This window comes from Mus pahari, chromosome 10 (assembly GCF_900095145.1).
Source record: "Mus pahari chromosome 10, PAHARI_EIJ_v1.1, whole genome shotgun sequence".
In the NCBI taxonomy this organism is placed as follows: domain Eukaryota; kingdom Metazoa; phylum Chordata; class Mammalia; order Rodentia; family Muridae; genus Mus; species Mus pahari.
Genome location: NC_034599.1, coordinates 99,065,970 through 99,086,147, shown reverse-complemented (window position 1 = coordinate 99,086,147; position 20,178 = coordinate 99,065,970). Strand labels below are relative to the sequence as shown.

The 20,178-nt window shown below is 43.2% G+C and overlaps 1 protein-coding gene across 2 annotated transcripts in view; it reads left to right on the top strand.

The window, feature by feature from the left end:
• The window catches only part of Col6a5 (collagen type VI alpha 5 chain), a 103,180-nt gene that overhangs the window by 46,744 nt on the left and 36,258 nt on the right, over positions 1–20,178 (top strand). For both annotated transcript variants that reach the window (XM_029543803.1, XM_021207498.2), the window contains exons 19-31: positions 175–240; positions 648–701; positions 4,258–4,293; positions 5,232–5,294; positions 6,804–6,866; positions 7,859–7,921; positions 9,727–9,789; positions 12,261–12,311; positions 12,422–12,457; positions 14,343–14,405; positions 16,093–16,155; positions 19,099–19,134; positions 19,244–19,280. In XM_029543803.1, the coding sequence (XP_029399663.1) occupies positions 175–240; positions 648–701; positions 4,258–4,293; positions 5,232–5,294; positions 6,804–6,866; positions 7,859–7,921; positions 9,727–9,789; positions 12,261–12,311; positions 12,422–12,457; positions 14,343–14,405; positions 16,093–16,155; positions 19,099–19,134; positions 19,244–19,280 (694 nt within the window). The remainder of the gene's footprint in view (positions 1–174; positions 241–647; positions 702–4,257; positions 4,294–5,231; positions 5,295–6,803; positions 6,867–7,858; positions 7,922–9,726; positions 9,790–12,260; positions 12,312–12,421; positions 12,458–14,342; positions 14,406–16,092; positions 16,156–19,098; positions 19,135–19,243; positions 19,281–20,178) is intronic.

The window sequence follows — 20,178 nt, the reverse complement described above, 5'->3', positions numbered from 1 at the left end:
AATTCAAAAGTCTGAGGCAAGAGGCTGGCTGTGAGTTAAAGGCCAGCCTGAGCTCCTTAGCCACAAACTCAGGGCTAGCCTGGACTCTATAGCAAGGCTCTGTGTCCGAACTGATGAATTACTCCCTCACTGTGGCATTTCTGGACTCTAATCATTTCTGAAATCTTCTCCTAGGGTAATCCAGGACAAGACAGCGACATCAAAGGCCAGAAGGGCGCGAAAGGAGAACGAGGAAGACAAGTAAATAGATCTGTGTTACATAGATAAGTTACATCTGTGATTCTGTTGTTGAGCTAAGTAAGTTCAGGGAGGTGTATGAACAAACACCCACCAAGTCATCTATAGATAGAAGAAAATAAAGTATGTCTGAAGTAGGCTATACATTTGGGGGGGAGGGGACATTAGTAATGTCTAGGAAGTGCTGATATGCCTCACTTGTCACCATTTACTTACGGTATGTTGCTGCTCCTATCTTGGTCCTTGCTGGCCATTTCATCAACACCGTCCTCTACAGACTGGTTCTAGCATGGCTCCCGTATTCTGTCATCTTGATGGCATTTGATATTTTATGCTGACAGCTTTATAACCTACTCAGGACTTATATCCTGCTCTTGACTTATGGCTTTGGGAAATTATTGTGTTTCTAGGGGATAACTGGGCAGAAGGGGACACATGGCCGTCCTGGCGCCAAAGGAAGCAGGGTAAGTATGTCCCAGATATTTCCCTCCCTCCTTATCACTTGTGATGGTCACAGAGACATGGAGAGAGACAGCAGACCTGTGCCTGGAGGGTACATTTGCAGGCATTCTAAAATCTCATCACTACTCACCGTTTGGGCCTGAGAGAATTCTTTCTTAGGAAGGACTGTCTGGCACCTTGTAAGATGCTTAGCAATACTCCCAAGCTATGCTCATCTGCGTACCCATTAGTGACATTCAAAAATGTCTTTTCAGATTCTGCCAAGCGTCTAAAGCTGGTGGTTGTGGGAGGCAAAATCATCTATGACTAAAAGACAACATTCTCCGTCTGCCTTCGCCTTTTAACCTTCAAGGTGTTTCTGAGTGCCTTTGAAGAGAGCCCATGACTTGAACCTACACACTCTCCTCTCCTAACTTAGCATCTGGGGGCTATGTCAGAACATTATGGACTGGGTGGACACAATCTCAAGGTCTTTACGCATTGACAGTGGAAAGGGACAACAGAAGTGGCTTCTTCCTGAATGGATTCCCAAACCCTGGCTATTAGGACCAACATTGAAAGCCAACTCAGTGGAGGCCCTGGGGTAGCTTATAGCATCTTTAGCTTATAGCATCTTGTGATAATCAATCCTTCCTCCTCCCAAAGAAGACATTAGATTTCTCTTCAATTTTTAAGGACTAACAAAGAAACCGCATTACCGTTTGTGGATTACTGAAGTTAGAGATGATAATTATTTATTTTTCTGGGGTATGGGGGAAAAGAAGAATCCTTCTACATACACTCCTGGCTGGCCTGGAAGTCACTATGAATAGACCAGGCTGGCCTAGAACCCACTGTGTAGATCAGGCTGGCTTCAAACTGACAGAAGATCCTCCGCCCCTGCCTCCTGTGTGCTGAAATTATAGGTGTGCACCACCACAACTGACACAGAGATGACATTTGTGTTGAAAGCCCTTCTGTCTCATACTCAGTATAGATGTGATAACAGAGAAGAATGTTCAGAGTCCTGGGTTTGGCCTTAATTTGTTCGGAGGGAATGAAAATCCTTGGCTTTCTTTTCTAAGTGTTGGATGGTTCTCATTCCTTGAAGTCAGCAGCCTGCTGCCCTTTTCCCTGGGAACGGAGGCTCCATCCTAGTTCCATCTTGCTTTTGTTTATCCAGAATGGCAAAGATCCTAAGCCAGAGGGGCTGGGCTTCCCAAGCTTCTGGGACCATTCCCTAGGATTGTGTCTTCCAGACTCAAGTGGATTAAGATGTAATTGGGGGAGGGCAGCAGAGCTGAGAGATGAACTATGTGTTATAAATTTTAGAGATAAATATATCTGCTGGCTCAAGAGAAAAAAGGATTTTAGCTTGAAATAGGTTTATAGCTGACACATAAATCATGCACTTTATAAACAGAGCTGTTGGGAGCAGGGTAGGGATTAATCCTTAGACATGCTAATCAGTGCCTTTTAAATCACTGTCAGGGCAGAAGGACCTCAGCCTTTTTACCTATTTCTCCGCTTTGCAATTTCTTTTCTTGGGAATTAAATAAAGCAACATTCATATTCATGTTCATAATCAAGCAACCTGGGGCTTTTCTGCCCTCTCCCCCATGTTTCCAATGTAGGCCAGAATGCTGCCGTGCAATTCAGAGCATCTTAGTAGATAATGGATTGTAAACAACACACCCCAACCCAGGCATGGGCTCCCTGTGTGACTGAACTTCAACTTACATGGAGTAATCATCACAACAGCTGTTACTAAAACAACGGCTCAACACATTCACAACCACACAGGAAGCCACATTCCAGACCCATGGCCTTTGACGGCCATGTGCAAAGAGTCTTTATAACATTTGTACATCTAATGTGTCATCTGGCTTGTAGCAGATCCTCATCTAATCACTTTTAAATACTCATTTAGTTAAAAGCTATAAGACCCCTGCCAGGTGGATTATATTGTCATATCCACATTAGAGATGAACAAATCTCGGAGACTTGGGCAACTTGCCTTAGATCACAATAGCTAGTAAGTGACTGAGCTGGACTTCAAGCTCAGATGTTCTTACTGTAGAGTTTTATGTTCCTAATGACTGTGAGGCTTACTGTGCATTTTCTTTGGGCCACTTAGGCTTTAAATAGTGGGGCCAAAAGCAAGAGTGTGGTATTTCTAAGGCCATGCCTCCAAGGACAATGTACAAAAACAACTATACAGGATAAACATGATTCTTCCTTTCAGCCTTTCTTCTCTACCCCTACCCCACTTTTGTGAGAAAAGGGTCTCTATCATCCTATAGCTCAGGCTGGCATTGAACTGACTGTGTAAACCAGGCTGGTCTTGAACTCAAGGCCTTTGTGCCTTGCCCTGTCAAGTGATGTGATTATAGGCATGTACCACCATGACCAGTTTATTATCCTTACTCTTATTCTTCACTTGTGTGTGCATGTGTGTGTATATGTGCACTTGCATCCAGGTGCCCATGGAGGCTGGAAGAGGAGGTTGAGTTACAGGTAGTTGTGAGCCCCCTGGAGTGGGTCCTCTGCAGGAGCAGCAAACACATTTACCTGGGAAGACACCACGCTAGCCCTCATCCTTGCTCTTTGATGGAGACAGAATGTGAAATTGTGCCAACAGTATCCACTTTCGATGGCCTTTCAATCTTCTCCATTTTCCTACCCCAAGAGCATTAACTAGTCATATCCAGAGACAGACAGCTGATGAGTTACTATGGTAACTTCTCCCCAAAGGCTATTTTAAAAATTTAATACTTGATGGAGATGATAGTTGGGCGACTTAACCTAAGGAACTGTAGGAGGTGGGCAACTTGGAGAAACTGGCAGTTCTGAAATAATTCCTTCATAATAATTGAATAAAAGCAATTGTTTAACATAATTGTGGTTGGTTATCACAATACTGTATCAGTTGGTGATTGAGAGTGTTCCATGCCTTCTTCAGTGAAAATTAACGCCAGCAGATTTTTATGGCTGTCGTTCGGGGAATATAAGTTAGGACTGGGGTCCAGGGCATAGTTGCTCCTGGCTTTCCTCTGTCCCTGGACCTTGTACTTGACATGAACTGCCTCCCAGATAAGTGCAGACAGAGCTGAGGGACAGGCCTGGCTTTATTATGATAAACTTGATCAGTAGCTTCTAGATCACACAAGGGAGCAGACAAACCCGGAGAGATTCTCTGGGGGTGGGGGTGGGGGTGGGGGTGGGGGGGCATGTGATGTACTGAGTGACTTAGCTCGACATCTAGACATTTCATTTTCCCCTCTCCTCAGCACACAGTGTTTCATGGGTTTGCCGGGAAGAAAACAGTTCTTCAGGGTGATCTGGACCTCCAGATAGCCCATTCGATAACCACGAGAGATTATCAGACTGGGGCGGAGCTGTAGTGACTTTTACATATTGGGTTGCCATCAATTCCCTAAATGTTAATGTGATTAAAATGTGCCTTGCTAAGGCTCCTAGAGAACTCCCTATGAGCAAGGGATAGGAGGGGCTGGTTTGCCTCAGGGACCGTCCTTCTGCCTGGGTACACTGACTGATGCTTTGCCTTCCATATTTCAGGGAATAGAAGGCCGGAGGGGACCCCAGGGTCCCTCAGTAAGTATTCTTTTTGTTTTTTGTTCTTTGTGGTAGGGGACTATGAACATCTCTCCTACGTAGATGGTGCTGGGTAAATAGCATTCGACAGGATGGTGTAAGGATGCCCAGCGCTAGGCATGAACCCCACTGACTAGTAGGAAACACAAGCAGCTCTAGTCAGCTTCCAGAAATAGGAAAGGCTCACCTATGGCAAAATCTCCCTCAGGAACACCTCCCAACAAACAGAACACAAGCAACCTCAACTCTTATGCCCTCGATTGTCTTTCACATGTATCAGGAACCAGCATGAAAGAAAGTGAAATTCTTTCTGCTTCTTAGCTTTTATTCAAGTTATTATTGCTAGCTATATATTCCAGCTATTCCTTCCACGTGTTTTGTTTTTATTTCAAACCTGTTTTTAATTAGCATGCTAAATATTTGATATCATTATGGCAGTTTCAAACAAAATTTGTGTCTTACTGTTTTATTGCTGTGAAAGAGACATCCTAACAAAGGCAGCTTATAGAGGAAATCATTTAATTGGAGACTTGTTTGTAGTTTCAGAAGGTTGGCCCATGACCATCATGTATGGAGCATGGTACTGGAATGGTAGCTAAGAACTTCTTCCTGATCCTAAGGCAGCAGGCAGACATACTTCCTTCAACAAGGCCACACCTCCTAATCCTTCCCAAACAGTTCTCTTATGTGGTAACCAAACATTCAAATATATGAGCCTCTGTGGCTATTCTCATTCAAACCACCACAGCTTGTTTGAGCCAATTGGCCTATGCACCCCCACCTTTATGAGAACTAGAAACATACTTGAGTTCATTCCTGACAGCTGGAACAATAAGATCTCAGGCTGTGTAAAGGGTAAGCACAGCAGACAAAACAAATGATCTATGTATGGGAACCATGCAGAGAAAATCTTATCACTGAAAATTCTTGTTCATTAGGGGCAAGCAGGAAACCCAGGGCCTCAAGGCACACAGGGACCTGAAGGACTACAAGGCTCACAGGTATGCTGGGTGTGTCATAAATGTGTGCAAATAGCGTGGAGTCATTCTGGTTGTAAGAAGGCAGGTAGCTCAGTACAAAAGCATACAACCAAGGGGCTGGAAAAGATGGCTCTGTGGTTAAGAGCACCAATACTTTGCCATGGACCAGAGTTTGATGTCCAAGTGGGGTGGCTCACAACAGCCTATAACTGCAGCTCCAGAGGATCTGCTGCCCTCTGCTGTCCTCCTTGAGTACCTGCACTTAAGTGTGCAGACACACAAGCACAATTAAAAATAAATAAAAATTTAAAAATTATACAACTGATAAATTATCAATCTATAGAAATCCATTACCTTGTACATTTCTCATTGTGGGAGATGATTCTGAATTTTGATTTTGTCCTGTCAAACCTGGTCTAACATTTGCAGCCATTAATGACCCTCAAGAGGCAAGAGGGGAAGAATGTGTTCTGTGCTTACATCGCATTGTACTAGGTTCTGGTGAGAAGGAAAAACTTAACAGCTCAATAATATATTATTATTATTTTACATTGGACTTCTGTCAGTCCCCAAATGCCACTAGTGGCACAGGTGTCAGAGGTGAGGGCATCTATTTTATATTCTCTGCATGGAAGAGGCCATGACTATCCCATGAGGGTGGCTTTGTCCCACATAGGTGTTGTCACTGGTGAATCTCACTATGTGTTGAGCTCACTTTAAACCTGGACTTTTGAAAGTCTATGTAGAAATGCCCATTTTAAGGTCTTTCAAAGATCTCATTTTTCTTGTAGAAAATTCCAGGTTATTAACCCTAAACGAATTTGTTTTTTTTTTATTATTATTATTTCTGAGATCTAGTACATTTGCCAGGTTGAGTAACCATGGTATCTGTCTGGAACTGCCCAGATCCTTCTGGGGCCGGGTGTGAGATGGCAGTCATTTCCGATGTTCTGGGATCTTTTGACACTAGTGGCATGAGGTTCACTCAGTGATTTCTGCTAGGCAGGGACCATTTTAATTCTAGTCTCCCAGCAACACAAGAGAACTCTGTGAGACCCACACATAAAATATGGCTGAGAGATAAACTTTCAGCCAGCAGACATCGGTGACCATGTGTTTTTTAGCCCCTACTTGAAGCTACCGTTTCCTGTATCCTACACATTGAGAAAGCACCTTGGTCCAGTGGACCATCAATGAAATACATTCAATGGTTGTTTGTGTCTCCTTTTCTTCATGGGTTTATTTTTCCCCTTTTGATCTATTTTTATTTCTCCCTGTAGAAGAAGAATGACTCTTTTGCCAAGGCAGAGAGTCCTTTAATAAGATCTGTGCCACTACGTCTGGGCTTGTCCGCAGTTATTCTTCTAAAAAGGACTTAATCTCACAGCAGTAAGGTTGCTTGAAGGTGTAGACCATTGCTCTGTTTCCACAGGGATGTTTCAAAAGCGTGTACTAGGAGAGTGAGTGTCACTGACATCACAGCACATCGGTTTTTGTTGTTGTTTTGTTTTTTGTTTTTCCAACAAAAAGGGGTCAAGTGGAAATCGTGGCAGGAAAGGAGATAAAGGAAGTCAAGGGTATCAGGGACCTCAGGTGAGTGACCCGGAGACATTAGGGACCTCAATGACTCACAACCTTTAGCTTGCTTTTACTGTAAAATGCCCAAGCATGTAGTATATTTTATGCCATCCGTGGGACATTTGTTTCATCGTTTTTGGTTTCTATGGATACATGTTTTAGCTCAGCTCTAAGCCCTTAGGTGATCTCTCACTCTGAAAGCACAGACCCTCTCCCTCAGCCCAAGGAAGCATTTGGAGATCTAAAAATGCTGCCAAATGATGGACATGTCTAACACAAATGAATTATTCTTCTTGCACTTTTAAATTTTCTCTGTGCCATGTGTCTGCCTCTCCACTGAACACAGACACTTGACATTGCAAACATCCATGCTTACACAGTTCTGTTTGATTCCTAAGCTAGGTTTTCTAATTCAGCATTTGAATGAGTTTCCCAAGTGAGGAGTGAGGGTTTGGATGGTGAGGGGTTTGTATGGAGCGCTTGATTCTATTGAGTTCTTCAGTTCTGCCAGCGAGAGATCAGAAGGCAAGGAATGCCTGAATGGGCTCAGTTACAGCTTTCTAGAGGGTCAGTGAAGGATGCTTATGCCCAGATTTAGACTGAGAAATTGAAATCCACCCTGTAAATCATGATGGATGTATCTGTGGCGTTGTGGGACTTGCACGTGGCACTGGTGTGTTTTATTCTAACACTGCAGTGAACTTCCCCTCACTTACACTGCTTGAGTCAAGCCTTTTGCCTCCCCCTGACCCCCAAGGTCTCATATGGACCAGTAATTTCTGGTGGAGGCAGAGCCGTGGTCTATGACCTAGGTTACCCTCTTCCCTCGCTCACTGCATGTGCTCACTGCATGTGCTCACTGCATGCGCTCACTGCATGTGCGTCTCCTGTTAAGCCTTCTGGGATCTGGAACAGTTGGGAAAGATGTGAGTTGATAACTTGTTCCTGGTGGGTTTCCAGGAATTTCTGTAGCAGTGGCTTTTTCATCTCTTACTCTTTATTTTCAGGGTTCTCCTGGGCCAGCAGGACCCAGAGGCAGTATCGGAAGACCTGGATTTGGGGGGAGAAAGGTAAACACTATTTCTTGCTGGTTTCAAATACCCAGAACAAAAGCGGTAACAATTTTTCCCCGAGCTCTGTGAAAATTCCTCACACGCTCAACCCACCTGCATCCTGCCAGTGTGTTCTTTCCACCCCTTGAGCAGAGAATTCCCTGTGGCTTCTTTTTAGGAGGCTGTCCCTATTACAAGGAGAGGCAGCTACCTGCCCATCACAAAACACTGCTGAGAAATCTCTTCAGTTCCTATATCCCCTGGGCAGGAAAGAGTTCACTCTCTGAGATGAGTGGAACAGATGGTTTTGAACTCGTCTTTGTGCTCCTTTTGGTCTCACCCAGGCCTGCTCTGGCTAAGGTAGCTGTGGTGGGGATTGCCAGAGAGTCAGCGATTGACCTCGGGTCCACCTGGCCCCTTTGCTTTCATCCTTCAGGGGCTGAGGTCTATGTGGCCACAGCAGTGCCCTTCCAGGTTTTCTCTTCTCTTGTCAAGACCTCAACTCTTTCATAGTTGAGCCAAGGACCTATGGTTTCTTTTTCTACCGAGTCCAGAAAACTAGGTTGTCAGTCTTCTGCCGGGAAAGGCTTCAAGCTTTAATGGTAATAACATAGGGCTTGGGAGATGGCTCAGCTGGCAAAGAGCTTGCTGAACAACACTGGGACCAAAGTTTGATCCTCTAGAACTCATGTAAAAAGCTGGTTACAGAGGTGCTGTCCAGTCCATTTAGCTGAATTGGTGATCCCCAGGTTTCCTGAGAGAGCCTGTCTCACAAAATAAAACGAATGTGACTGGGGAAAGGCACCTGATATTGACCTCTGACCTCCACATGCATGTATGCACATGTCTACACACACACACACCCACCCACACACACACACACACACACACACACACACACTCATATATCAACAAGTAAAATACAACTCAAGTGGACGACTATTACCAAGCAGTGTGGTAAGAGATGTGTTAATGTGATTGTGATAGCCATTGCAATATGCACATGCACACATGCTACCATGCTATCTACCTTCAACTTACTTACAGTGTTATCTGAGCATCAACCCTGGGCCTGCGATTGGGGGGGGGGAGAAGATCACAAAGATTTTTGCATTTCCCTCTATTCAATTCCAAGGTTTCTCAGTTCAGCTCCATCCTGATCCCACACCCCACTTCTCCAGAGCCAACCTTTCCCCTCTCCCAGAGTCACTCTTAGTCTCCCCTGCTCCTTCCTCAGCACACACAGAGTCCTTTGGGCTTCAGCTTCTTTGTCTCGTGGGGAAACCTCACTGGCCCTTTGAGTCTTTTCTCTGTTCTCACACAGGGTGGTAATTGCCCATCCCATTCTTTCTCTTTCTAACCACACTGCACTCAGTGGGGGCAGGACTACATTTATCATATCCAGTCATTCATTTTCCAGGACAATAAGCAAATATTGTATGATTAAATACAAAAGAGCCAGTTTTCCCTGGAGGGAGCTTTCTACCCTCCCTTTCCTTCAGTACACACACACACACACACGCGCACGCGCACGCGCACGCGCACGCGCACGCGCACGCGCACGCGCACGCGCACGCACACGCACAGAGGAATACTATGCAGCCTTAAGAAGTCCTCAGAGCTCAGCCCTAAGCTGTGCTATGTGTGTCCTGCTATCCTCTGGGTAGACTGTATTATGTCTTTCGCCCTATCCCTTTCACCCAGTGTTGACTGCTCAAGGAGGACCTGTGTCCCCTCAAGGAGGACCTTGTGTCCCCTCACTCAGCAGACAGAATGGCCTAGGGTAGCTTTGACTTTGCTGAGCTCTTTTACCCTTTGACTAGGGGGAACCTGGAGTTCCTGGAGGCCCAGGACCAGTGGGGCCCCCTGGACAGCGAGGAAAGCAGGTATGAGCCTTTGAGTACTTGGTTCTGAGGCAAGGGGAGATGGGGGGAAGCATGGGTCCAGCACTTGGGGTAGGAAGATGTGGGCCAGTTCTCCATCTGTTGCTGCTTTCCTGTGCACCTGGTCTTTTGGTTGTGTGCATGGGTGTGTGTGTGTGTGTGTGTGTGTGTGTGTGTGTGTGTGAAGGAGATGGGGTAAAGGCAGAGGAAGTAATAGGTGAATGAGAACAGGGCGTTTCAATATTTTTAATAACCAGCATGGGCGTGTACATTCATTTTGGTTGAACCACAAAACAGTGCATCTTTTTCTCCTTGCAAAACCCTAGAATGACAAGAAGCAGAGGAGAGTCAAGGACAGGCTACTGCCTTTTATGGTTTGCATGGCCTAGTTGCTCTCCTGAGCCAGAATCCCAGTGTAGGGACAGCCCATAGAGGGAGAGTCATTTTAAGTTAATTATAAAATTATATGTTAAATAGTAGAAAATTTACCAAGTATAGGAAAGATATAGAGTCAACTCAAGTGTCCATTTGTACATGGACAGCATAAAAGTACTGTGGTGTATCCATGCGATGGAATACTATTCAGGCTTAAAAGTTGTAGGGAAGTGCTGCCACATATGGCACATGATTGAACCTGCAGGCAGTTATATAAACTAAGGAAGGCAGGCACAGCATAAGGACATGAAAAATACACCTAAAAAACTTAGAAGAAGGCAAGCACCAAAGGCAAACCCCAGGCCGCAGAATCTTACATAAAAACGTTAGAAATGTGAACTCGGCAACAGAGTGAAATCCTGAACTACAAAGGAGCCCACCTCAAACCAAAGAAACAGGAGTGTGGCTGTCTTTTTGTGATCCAGTTGGAAAACATGAATATTCAAAAAGAAAGAGAGAAGACAGAAGGGGGATTCCTAGGCGTGAATGTGAGAAGCCATGGGAAGAAACATTACCATATTCTGGCCATTTTACAGTATTTTAGCCTTAACATTCCAAAGTGAAGACAAAAACCACATCGCTCAGATAAAAAAAAAAGCGTCACCCAGTGTCATCACCCAGTGTCCACTCCCTCCAGCAGCTCTCTCCCAGGTCATTGTGTCCCTGCAATGTCACTTCAGTAGTTTCAAAATACTCCCCTGAGGGAGTCACTGAGTCTCTCTTCCCAGTGAAGAAGTCTCCTTCCGAGCTTCCCACTATTAACCTGACTCTTTAAATCGGCTTTGAGGACAAGCAGAGGAACTTGGCTTGTATGCAGGCTGTGTTTTTTATGATCTCTTATTATTAGCTGTTTCATTTGTTTCAGTTTCTCAGTGTCATAAATAACACACCAGTGAATCCTTTTGGAAGGAGTTAAGGGCTGGGGGATAGAATCCCGGGGTTCCTGTGTGCCAGGCAAGGACTCCACCACTGAGCTACATCTCTCATGCTGGAATTAATTTCTGTGTAGAAAGCTCAAGAATTTTTCATAGCTAGGGTCAGATAAGTATGTATTTAATTAGGCCTTTGAGATATAGTTTTAAACACTCTTAAAAAAATTAAACACTACGTGGGTCAATGTGTTATATGCAGGAGCCTGATTGTCTTAGGGTAACAGTTCTCAACTGTGAGTTGCAGCCCCTACAGAGGTCACATATATATTCTGCAAATGAGATATTTATATTATAATTTGTAACAGTAGCAAAATTACAGTTATGAACTAGCAATGAATAATTTTATGGTTGTGGGTCACCTGTATTAAAGGTGAAGAACTGTATTAAAGGGTCACAGCATTAGGAAGGGTCAGAACTAGCTTTTAGGATCTCCATACCAACAATGGCTAGTGTAGCTTTTTCCTCTTTACTGTTGGCAAAAATACTAACTCATTAGTTGTTTTGATAACCAATGAAGATGAACATATTGCGATTCATTTTTAAAAAGGTATAATTATTTTAATTTATATGTCAGTATAACGAATGGCTGCTTGTGTGTATGGGGACCATGTGCTGGTCATTATGTATCAGATCTTCTGGAACTAGAACTAAAAATGGTTGTGAGCTACCATGTGGGTATTGGGAATAAAACCCAGGTCCTCTGCAAGATCAGCCAGTGCTCTTAACCACGAGCAGTCTCTCCAGCCCCATTTATGTCTTTGGTTGAATTCCTCAGTCTAATATATATTAGATCAACTCCTAATTTCCTAGGTAAGAAATTGGTGAACGCAGAAATCCAGATCGGTTAACCCTCTGCCTCCTGCAGAGGTTGTAGAGTGGAGCTGGTCAAGGAAGTAGGAGGGTACATGCTAGGAATGAGAGACTGGAATTGTAGTTCAGTGGAAGAACATTTGTCTAGCGTACAAGAGGCTCTGGGTTCAATCCCCAGTATAGGAGAAAGAGATAACAGGAACTGAGAACCCCCACCATCCATAGCTAAACCCTAACCCCACCATCTCCCCATCTAGATAGCTTATGAGAAACTGAAATTAACTGATGTATTTACAGGGAGATTATGGCGTCCCGGGCTATGGTCAGACAGGAAGAAAAGGAGTTAAGGTAAATATGCCAATTGATATTCTCAATATAATTCTCAATTGATAAATCAAAATGACTGTGTGGAAGAAGTGGTCTGTTGACTTACATACGTTCTCTGATGAAACTTTCAGGGCCCGACAGGATTCCCTGGGGACCCAGGGCAGAAGGTGAGGTGCATAGGAATTTCTTCTCTTGCTGTTACCATGGCCTTCTTGAAAAATGAGATGAGCTATTGGTCTGGGTAAAGTGGGAAGTGGGGGAGGAGCAGGGACTCTGGTCGGTTGCGTCCTCTGGGTTTCACTAGGAAAGGCTATCTTAACCCCGTGGTGAATCTTTATGTCAGAATCCATCACATCCTGCCCTTGGTTGCCTGATGTCCCCCCTACCTCACCCCAGTGGCCCATACATATCCCTACCTTGAACCCTAACCTCCAGGCAGCCGTCTGGATTAGTTCTCCAACCTGGTGGTCTCATTCACCACCTCAGTTTCTGTTATTAATCCAGCATCATTGGACTTTGCTTCCTCTCCTGAAAATCTCATCTTTCTTCTTAGTAATCTATTCCCTCCTTCTCTCCGTCAACTGACCACAAACATGTTCACTAGATTTTTGTCCCCAAAGTCTAACTCAATTATACCGTCTTCTTGATCCAACGTCTTGCAAGGTCCACACTGTCTATTAGATAATCTGTCTGCACGCCTCCAGCCTGTGGTTGCAACCCAAGCTTGCCTCATTATATCAGTGTACACTAGGGTTCTATGCGATGATTTCCCAAACCCCAGCCCAGCTTCGTCCCTGTAATGTCCCAGTCAAGAAGAGACGACTGGGTCTAAGGCAAAATAACGAACGAGTCAACTCCAGGAGAGCAGCCAAGCTGCAGAGCATTTGAAAAGTGCTCTTCACTGATGGATGACCTGGGGCTAACAAGAGGTTAGGAAGAAGCAACATAAATAACCCTCAGGAAAGAGTTCTCATTACAGAGGATCAATTTTCTGATTTATTGATAAAGGGAGAAATGCAATAACTTATTGATCCATGTGATATCAATAAATAACTACTATCAAAGTCAGATTGGATTTCTTTAAATAAACCTCTGGGGTTTTGTTTTGTTTTGTTTTGTTTTTTTTCATCTTTTTTTTGTTGTTAGTTCTTTGAGAATTTTGTATAGCATATGTTGATAATATTAACCCCTCCCTTATTTTCTCATAGATCCATTCCCCTTTTATACCTACCACCCCCCGCCTCCCACTTAAAAACAAACCACCAGACACAGCCTGTGCTGCCCTCTGCTCTTAGATATATGAGCAGAGGTCACCGTACCTAGGTGGCACCTTTAGAGAAAACTGACTCTCCATCCCTGAAAAGCTATTGGTTGCCAGTGACTCCTCGGGGAGGGGTAGAACTTCCTGTCTATCCCCCCCCGCCCCCATGCTGGGCTTTTATCCTGGCTTGAGTTTCTGACTTGAGTTTGAGCAGGTCTTATGTATGCTTCCACAACTTTTAAATACATTCTTACACTTTAGAACTTTAGTGTGTGTGGCGGGAGAGGGATGTTAACACAGGACTGCTAGCATTCCAGATGTGTGCCTCTACATCTGGCTTTTTACCTGGATTCTAGGGGATTGAACTCAGGACCTCAGTCTGGAGCCACTAGCACCTTTAGCAGCTGGAACATCTCCTTACTCCAAGATTAATATATTTTTTTTAACCTTCAGCTTTCCCAGAAATAACCATAGAACTAGGCAGTTATTCTTTAATACCTTAGGTAGTCAGTACACCATGTTTTCCAGCATAGGATTTGGTTGCTTTTAGCAACTGGATGGTTCCTGGGTTGATATTTTTGTATAAACATTTGGATTATTAGGGTCCTGGAAATAGTTTTGTGAATACCTACCTATGCCAATAGTTTAGTTCTGAATTCATGCCAAGATGTATTTATTGTTGTATGAGCCTTCATTGTATAATGATGACAAGATTGGCTTACGTATCGATTACAGAGAATATTTTAATCCTTTCATAGCAAAGATTTTAACATCTTGGTGTATGTGATCAGGGTGACGCCGGCGATCCTGGAATTCCTGGGGGGCCTGGACCCAAAGGCTTCAAGGGACTGACTGTAAGTAGCCAATGACTCCAGAAAGAATACACATTTCTTTTGTAGACCTCAGCTTTTTTACTGTGATGATAAATGTGTACTTTTGATTTATCCCGAGGGCATCCTGGGTGGTTGGGAAGCCACCAACTAGTCATGTGACCATCGGTACACTTGCTTAGGGCCTATATTTTCTGACTATCAGAATTGAACCTAGTGACATGCATGATTATTTCAGGTCACTCTTGGAACTGAAGCAGATGTCTTCCCCATGTCCCAGGGACTGCCTGATGATTCCAAAGGATGGTAGAACCAAGTTTTGGTTTAAGGGAGAACACTGAGGTGCTCTAGCCAGCAAAGCACAGATCAGAAGTCTAAGCTTTATGGAGTACAGCTGGCTAAGACAAGCACCCTTTTACTTTGAAGTCTGAGGGCAATGCCTCTGTTACCCTGGGTGTGGAAGGGATGCAGTTGAACAGGTCCTTTGCCCTAGGCTGCGAGTAATTTGTCAGTATCTCTCCATCACTTTGAGTCCATCCATGTACCATTTTGGATGTGGGAAGTTATTTTTAATTATTTGATTTTAAAATATTTATTTTTAAAATTTGACTGAAAATAGATTTTTTTCATATAATATATCCTTATTATGGTTTCCTCTCCCTCTACACCTCTCAGTTCCTCCCCACTTACCCTCCCATCCAGATCCACCCTCTTTCTGTCTCTTATGAGAAAACAAGCAGGTTTCTAATGGGCTATAATATAGTATAACGAAGCAAATGCATTGAAATAAGATAATACAAGCATACATATTTATTTATTTATTTATGTTTTATGTATATGAATATTTGCTTTCCTGTGTGCATATGTACCAAGTATGTGCCCTTGGAAGTCCAAAAAGGGAATTGGATCCTTTGGAGTTACAAATAGTTAGTTGTGAGAGGCCATTTGGTGCCAGGAACTAAACCTGGTTCCTCTGTAAGAACAGCAAGTATTCCGACCCTCTGAGTTATCTGCCCAACCCATATTCTTTGATCTTTATAGAGTAAGAGGTTTCTACACAGTCTTTGTGTGCCCTGTTTTTTTTCCCCCTTAGCACCAATCCCAGCTTATGACTAATTTAGATTTAAGTTTACGGCCAGTGTCAGAGTCAGATATGCTACTAAATAAAGGAGACAAGACGTAGATGGATGTTTATTAATGATTAAGGGTCAGTGGCTTGTATTATGGGCAAGGAACTTAATGAATATGAATAATCTGCAGTCTTTTATTTTTAATTAAATTGTTATTCATTATCACCATTATTATTTATGACACTAAGGCTGGGACCCATACATTCTAGGTAAGCACCGTGACACAGAGATATGTGCCTCAGTCTAGATGTTTTAAAATATTTGAGAACTATAACACCTTATTTTAACTAACATAATTGTAGGGCTGGAGAGATGGCCCAGTGGTTAAGAACATTTGCTGCTCTTGCAGAGGTTCTGGGTTCAGTTTTCAGCTCCCACATAATAGCTCACGACAATCTGTAACTGCAGTTCTAGGGGGTCTGATGCCATCTTGTCACTATGGGCACTGTATGCACATGGTCTATGTCCGAAGGTATGGGCAAAACACTGACACATATAGAATAAAATACGATATTAAAACCTGAGAGAGTCTCCAAGGGTAGAACACGTAGAAACTACATTTTGTGTGTTCTTCTTTTCAGCTCTCTCAAGGTTTGAAAGGTGGGAGTGGACTTCAGGGGTCTCGAGGCCCTCCTGGTCGGAGAGTGAGTATGCATAGGAACGGACTGGTGTGTGGTGGTTTCTGGCATACCCAATGGAACCGATGCAGAATTTCAAGGCAGAAACACTGTGTCTGAGAAGCCAGTCACTGTGTCTCAGTCTATTATTAAGATGAATATAACATGTCCCTGTCCTAGCTGAGAAGGTGGCTGTGGGATCAGATGACGAAGAGGAGACTCAGTAAACTATAAGAGCAATGCAGATACTCCATTACTGTGACTTATCACTGTAGCCTTTGTAATAGGCATAGGCCTGCCTGCATTTCATAGGGTCTCCTGACAATCCCAGCATGCAAAGCAGGTTGGCAGATAGAGTTTGCCAGAACCACTCTTGTTGTCTTTTTGGCCTTTATTTGGACTCTAGAGAGATTTGGAAATGTAACCACAACTTCCACTCTGGTTCCTTCACAAGAGAAACATCATCCGTGGAAGCATTTCCAGGCAGAGCCAGGCACGCCTCCACAGGCCGACCTGCATCTGTTCCATCTCTTCTCAAGTGGTTGGTGATTCAGTGTCTCTTCTCTCCCAGGCAGAGTCAGGGCAGAACTAAATATGGCAGGCACCTACTGTGTGCAGGAGACCCAGACAACAACTCTGTAAAGAGTGCATGAAAAAAATGCTTATCTTGCTTTAGGCATTGAAGCATTCCTGAACTTTGGATCTAGCAAAGCAAAATTTGCCTGTGGTTTCTTGTCTAAATGACTCCATAGTACAATAAAATAATAATTTATAAAGGATACTCTGCTGTACACATTGAGGAATGGGGAAGCAGCTAATCTGTGGGCCAGTCTTCTCTAGTCTGGGTTCATCTCTTCTCCAGGTTTTAGGGTGTACTTAAGGTGTCCCACATCTCGGTCTTATACTTGGCTTAACTGGTCTGAATTGGGGGGTGGCCTTTGTCTCCAGTGCTTGTTTCTTAGCCTTTGTTAAGAACTTGCTTTGAGTTATTGTAATGTTTATCTTGTGTATCTGCATGTGTGTGCATGTTTCTGTGTTTGCCTATGCACCATACACCATGTACATGCATAAGCCAGTGGAGGTCGGAGGGGCCTTGGATACCCTAGAACTGGAGTTACATATGGTTGTGAGCTGCCAGTGAGTGCTGCAGACTGAACTTGGGTCCTCTACAAGAGCAGCAAGTGCTCTTAACCTCTGAGCCATCTCTCTATCCTGTGGTTACTCTTAAGGTCTCTCTTTGGCGACAAACTCTTCCTACTTTTGACCTCCTGAAAAATGTAGCTACAATTCTATGTGTTACCTAGAAACTGTTTCTCTGTGTGAGTAGTCACATAGTCTTTCCTGTTTGCTGTCCTAACCTGAAAGGAGGCTAAGCTTTCAAGACTCTCAGTGATGGCTCCATTGGGCAGAACCATGGACAGCGCATAGTTCTGGTGGAATCAGAAGTGTACCAAGGGCTATCCTAGCACTTAGCAGACCTTTAACCATTGCCCCATGGCTAGATGGGTGATGGATGGATTGATGAATGCATTGATAAATGCATTGATGGATGGATTGATGGTTGGGCGATGGATGATCAGACAGGTAATTCAGTTGTCATTTAGAATAGAGGTTGACTTTGCTGACATTTCTGCTTAAGCATCTTGGAGAGGCAAGTGCCCAAGGGAATGCTTGGGTTTGAGTATGCAAAGCATCTTTTCCCTGAAACGAACATACTAGTAAATGCACTAAAAGCCACTGCTAATGAGAAGCCCGATGCTAGGAAGAAGAAGGAGGAGGGGCAAAGGAAAGATTCCAGTGGAAGAGAGTGAGGGCTGATGTCTCCCCAGAAGTCTATCTGCTTGATTTCGCCCAGCTATCTGTTTCTTTATTTTTGTTTTCTGAGATTCTAATATAATTACAACATTTCTCCTTCCTTTTCTTCCCTTTATACCCTCCCATATACTTCTCCTCATTCATTTTCAGATTTATGGCCTGTATGTTCCTTAATTGTTACTGCATATATCTATATCTATCTATATGTATATATATTATTACATACATATATGTATATACCATATATACTGCATATATGGCACATATATGGCATATATGTATATGCCATATATATTATATATATGTTCCTAAATATAGCCTGTTCAGTCTGTATTATGCTACCTGTATGCATGGTTTTGAAGCTGACTATTTAACACTGAACAGCCCATTGATGTTTTTGCCCCCTGGGGAGGACCACTTCTCCCACTCCCAGCGTCCCTCAGTTGCCTATGATTCTCTGTGGAGGGTTGAGGCTCAGGGCCTTTCCCCTATCCCCTTTGGCATTCTATCAGTTTCATCCTTGTTCGGTCATGTTAATGAGACCTTATAGGTGGAGGGTGACATTACGAGGAGACACAGTCTCACAGCAGACTCCCTCCCCGGCTGTTTGGACTCCTTTGTTCCTCAGTCTGTGTCATTTATGAGTTAGCATGTACACCTTTCTTTTGTGTAAATCTCATTTGCTATGCAATTGCCTTTGGTTCTTTTATATATACCAGGGCTTATTGCCTTTTGCAGTTTAAGCACTTTGGTTCTTTTATACATTCTAAGGCTTACTGCCTTTTGCAATTTGATTTGTAAGATAATCTACCTCTGTCTGTTCAGTACATCCATCTCTTTTGTTCTGCCCCGTGGAGACAGTCTGCTGCTTACAATTAGGAAGAAAAAAGGAAAAAAAATAACTTAAAAAGATTCCTTTAGAGACATTTATTCTAAGGATTACATCCTTGATACAAACAAAAAAATAATACACAACCTTGACATGAATGGAAATAGTGCAGTGTAATTGACCCACCAGGCCTCACGTTACTTTAAGCATCTTCTGTCATTTCTACGTCCAAGAAAGGAAGATGGGGATTAAATTTTTGTTAGTAAAGACTGTAGTTCGCAAATCAATAACTTGCTCTTTTTCTCCCCCTCCCCCCCCACCTTTAGGGTCCTAAAGGCACAGCAGGGCAACCTCTATATTCCGTACGTATCTCCTTATTCATGAAAACCATTTTCAGTTCTTCTGGAACTAAACACATCCACCAGAAGGTCTCTATACTCATCTTTATCCTCTCTCTCTTAAACTTTCCAGCACTGTGAACTGATCCAGTTCCTGAGGAACCACAGTCGTGAGTATCTGGGTGTTATAGTCAAGTCAAGAATGTCAGTGGTACTCGGGAGGCAGAGGCAGAGGCAGGCAGATTTCTGAGTTCAAGGTCAGCCTGGTCTACAAAGTGAGTTCCAGGACAGCCAGGGCTATACAGAGAAACCCTGTCTCAAACAAAACAAAACAAAACAAAACAAAACAAACAAACAAAAATGTCAGTGATTAGCAAGAGCTTGGGACTGGGTGTGGAGTGGGTCTATGGAATCAGAAGGCTGAAGTCTTTGTTGAGGAGCCTCTGGACTAGGATTGTCTAGGGATTTGAGGGACATTTCACACCCAAAGTAAAAGAAAAGACATAAAAGCTTGGGCTCATAATGTGTAATGTGTATTGGAAGAGAAAATATGTACATGGGAGATAAGACCAGCTCAAGGGCACATGAATTAGCTTTATTATGATAATATTATACATATATGAATTATCACTATTAATATAACAATTATGAGCAGAATGATGAATGGCAAAGTACTCAAGGGATGGACCTAGGGATATAGATTTAGTTGGTTAATTAACTATTTAAATATTGAAGTCACTTGTGTGGGTCATCCTTGACATCATAGACATAATGATATTCCCAAGGCCATGAAACTAGAGAGAGAAACTGAAGAGACAAACTCATGAAAATGAGAAAAAAGGGGGGTCAAATTACACAGAAAGGAACCTCAAATCTTCAAAGAAGGGAGTTGACAGAAAGATTTGAGGGGTTGGCGAGATGGCTCAATATGTGGAAGCACTTGAGTATTGAGTTTGGGTCCCCAGCATCCATATAAAAGGTAGCTAGGCACTTTCTTTTCTTCTTTTTTTTTAAATCTTCTTTATTATTATTATTATTATTATTATTATTATTATTATTATTATTATT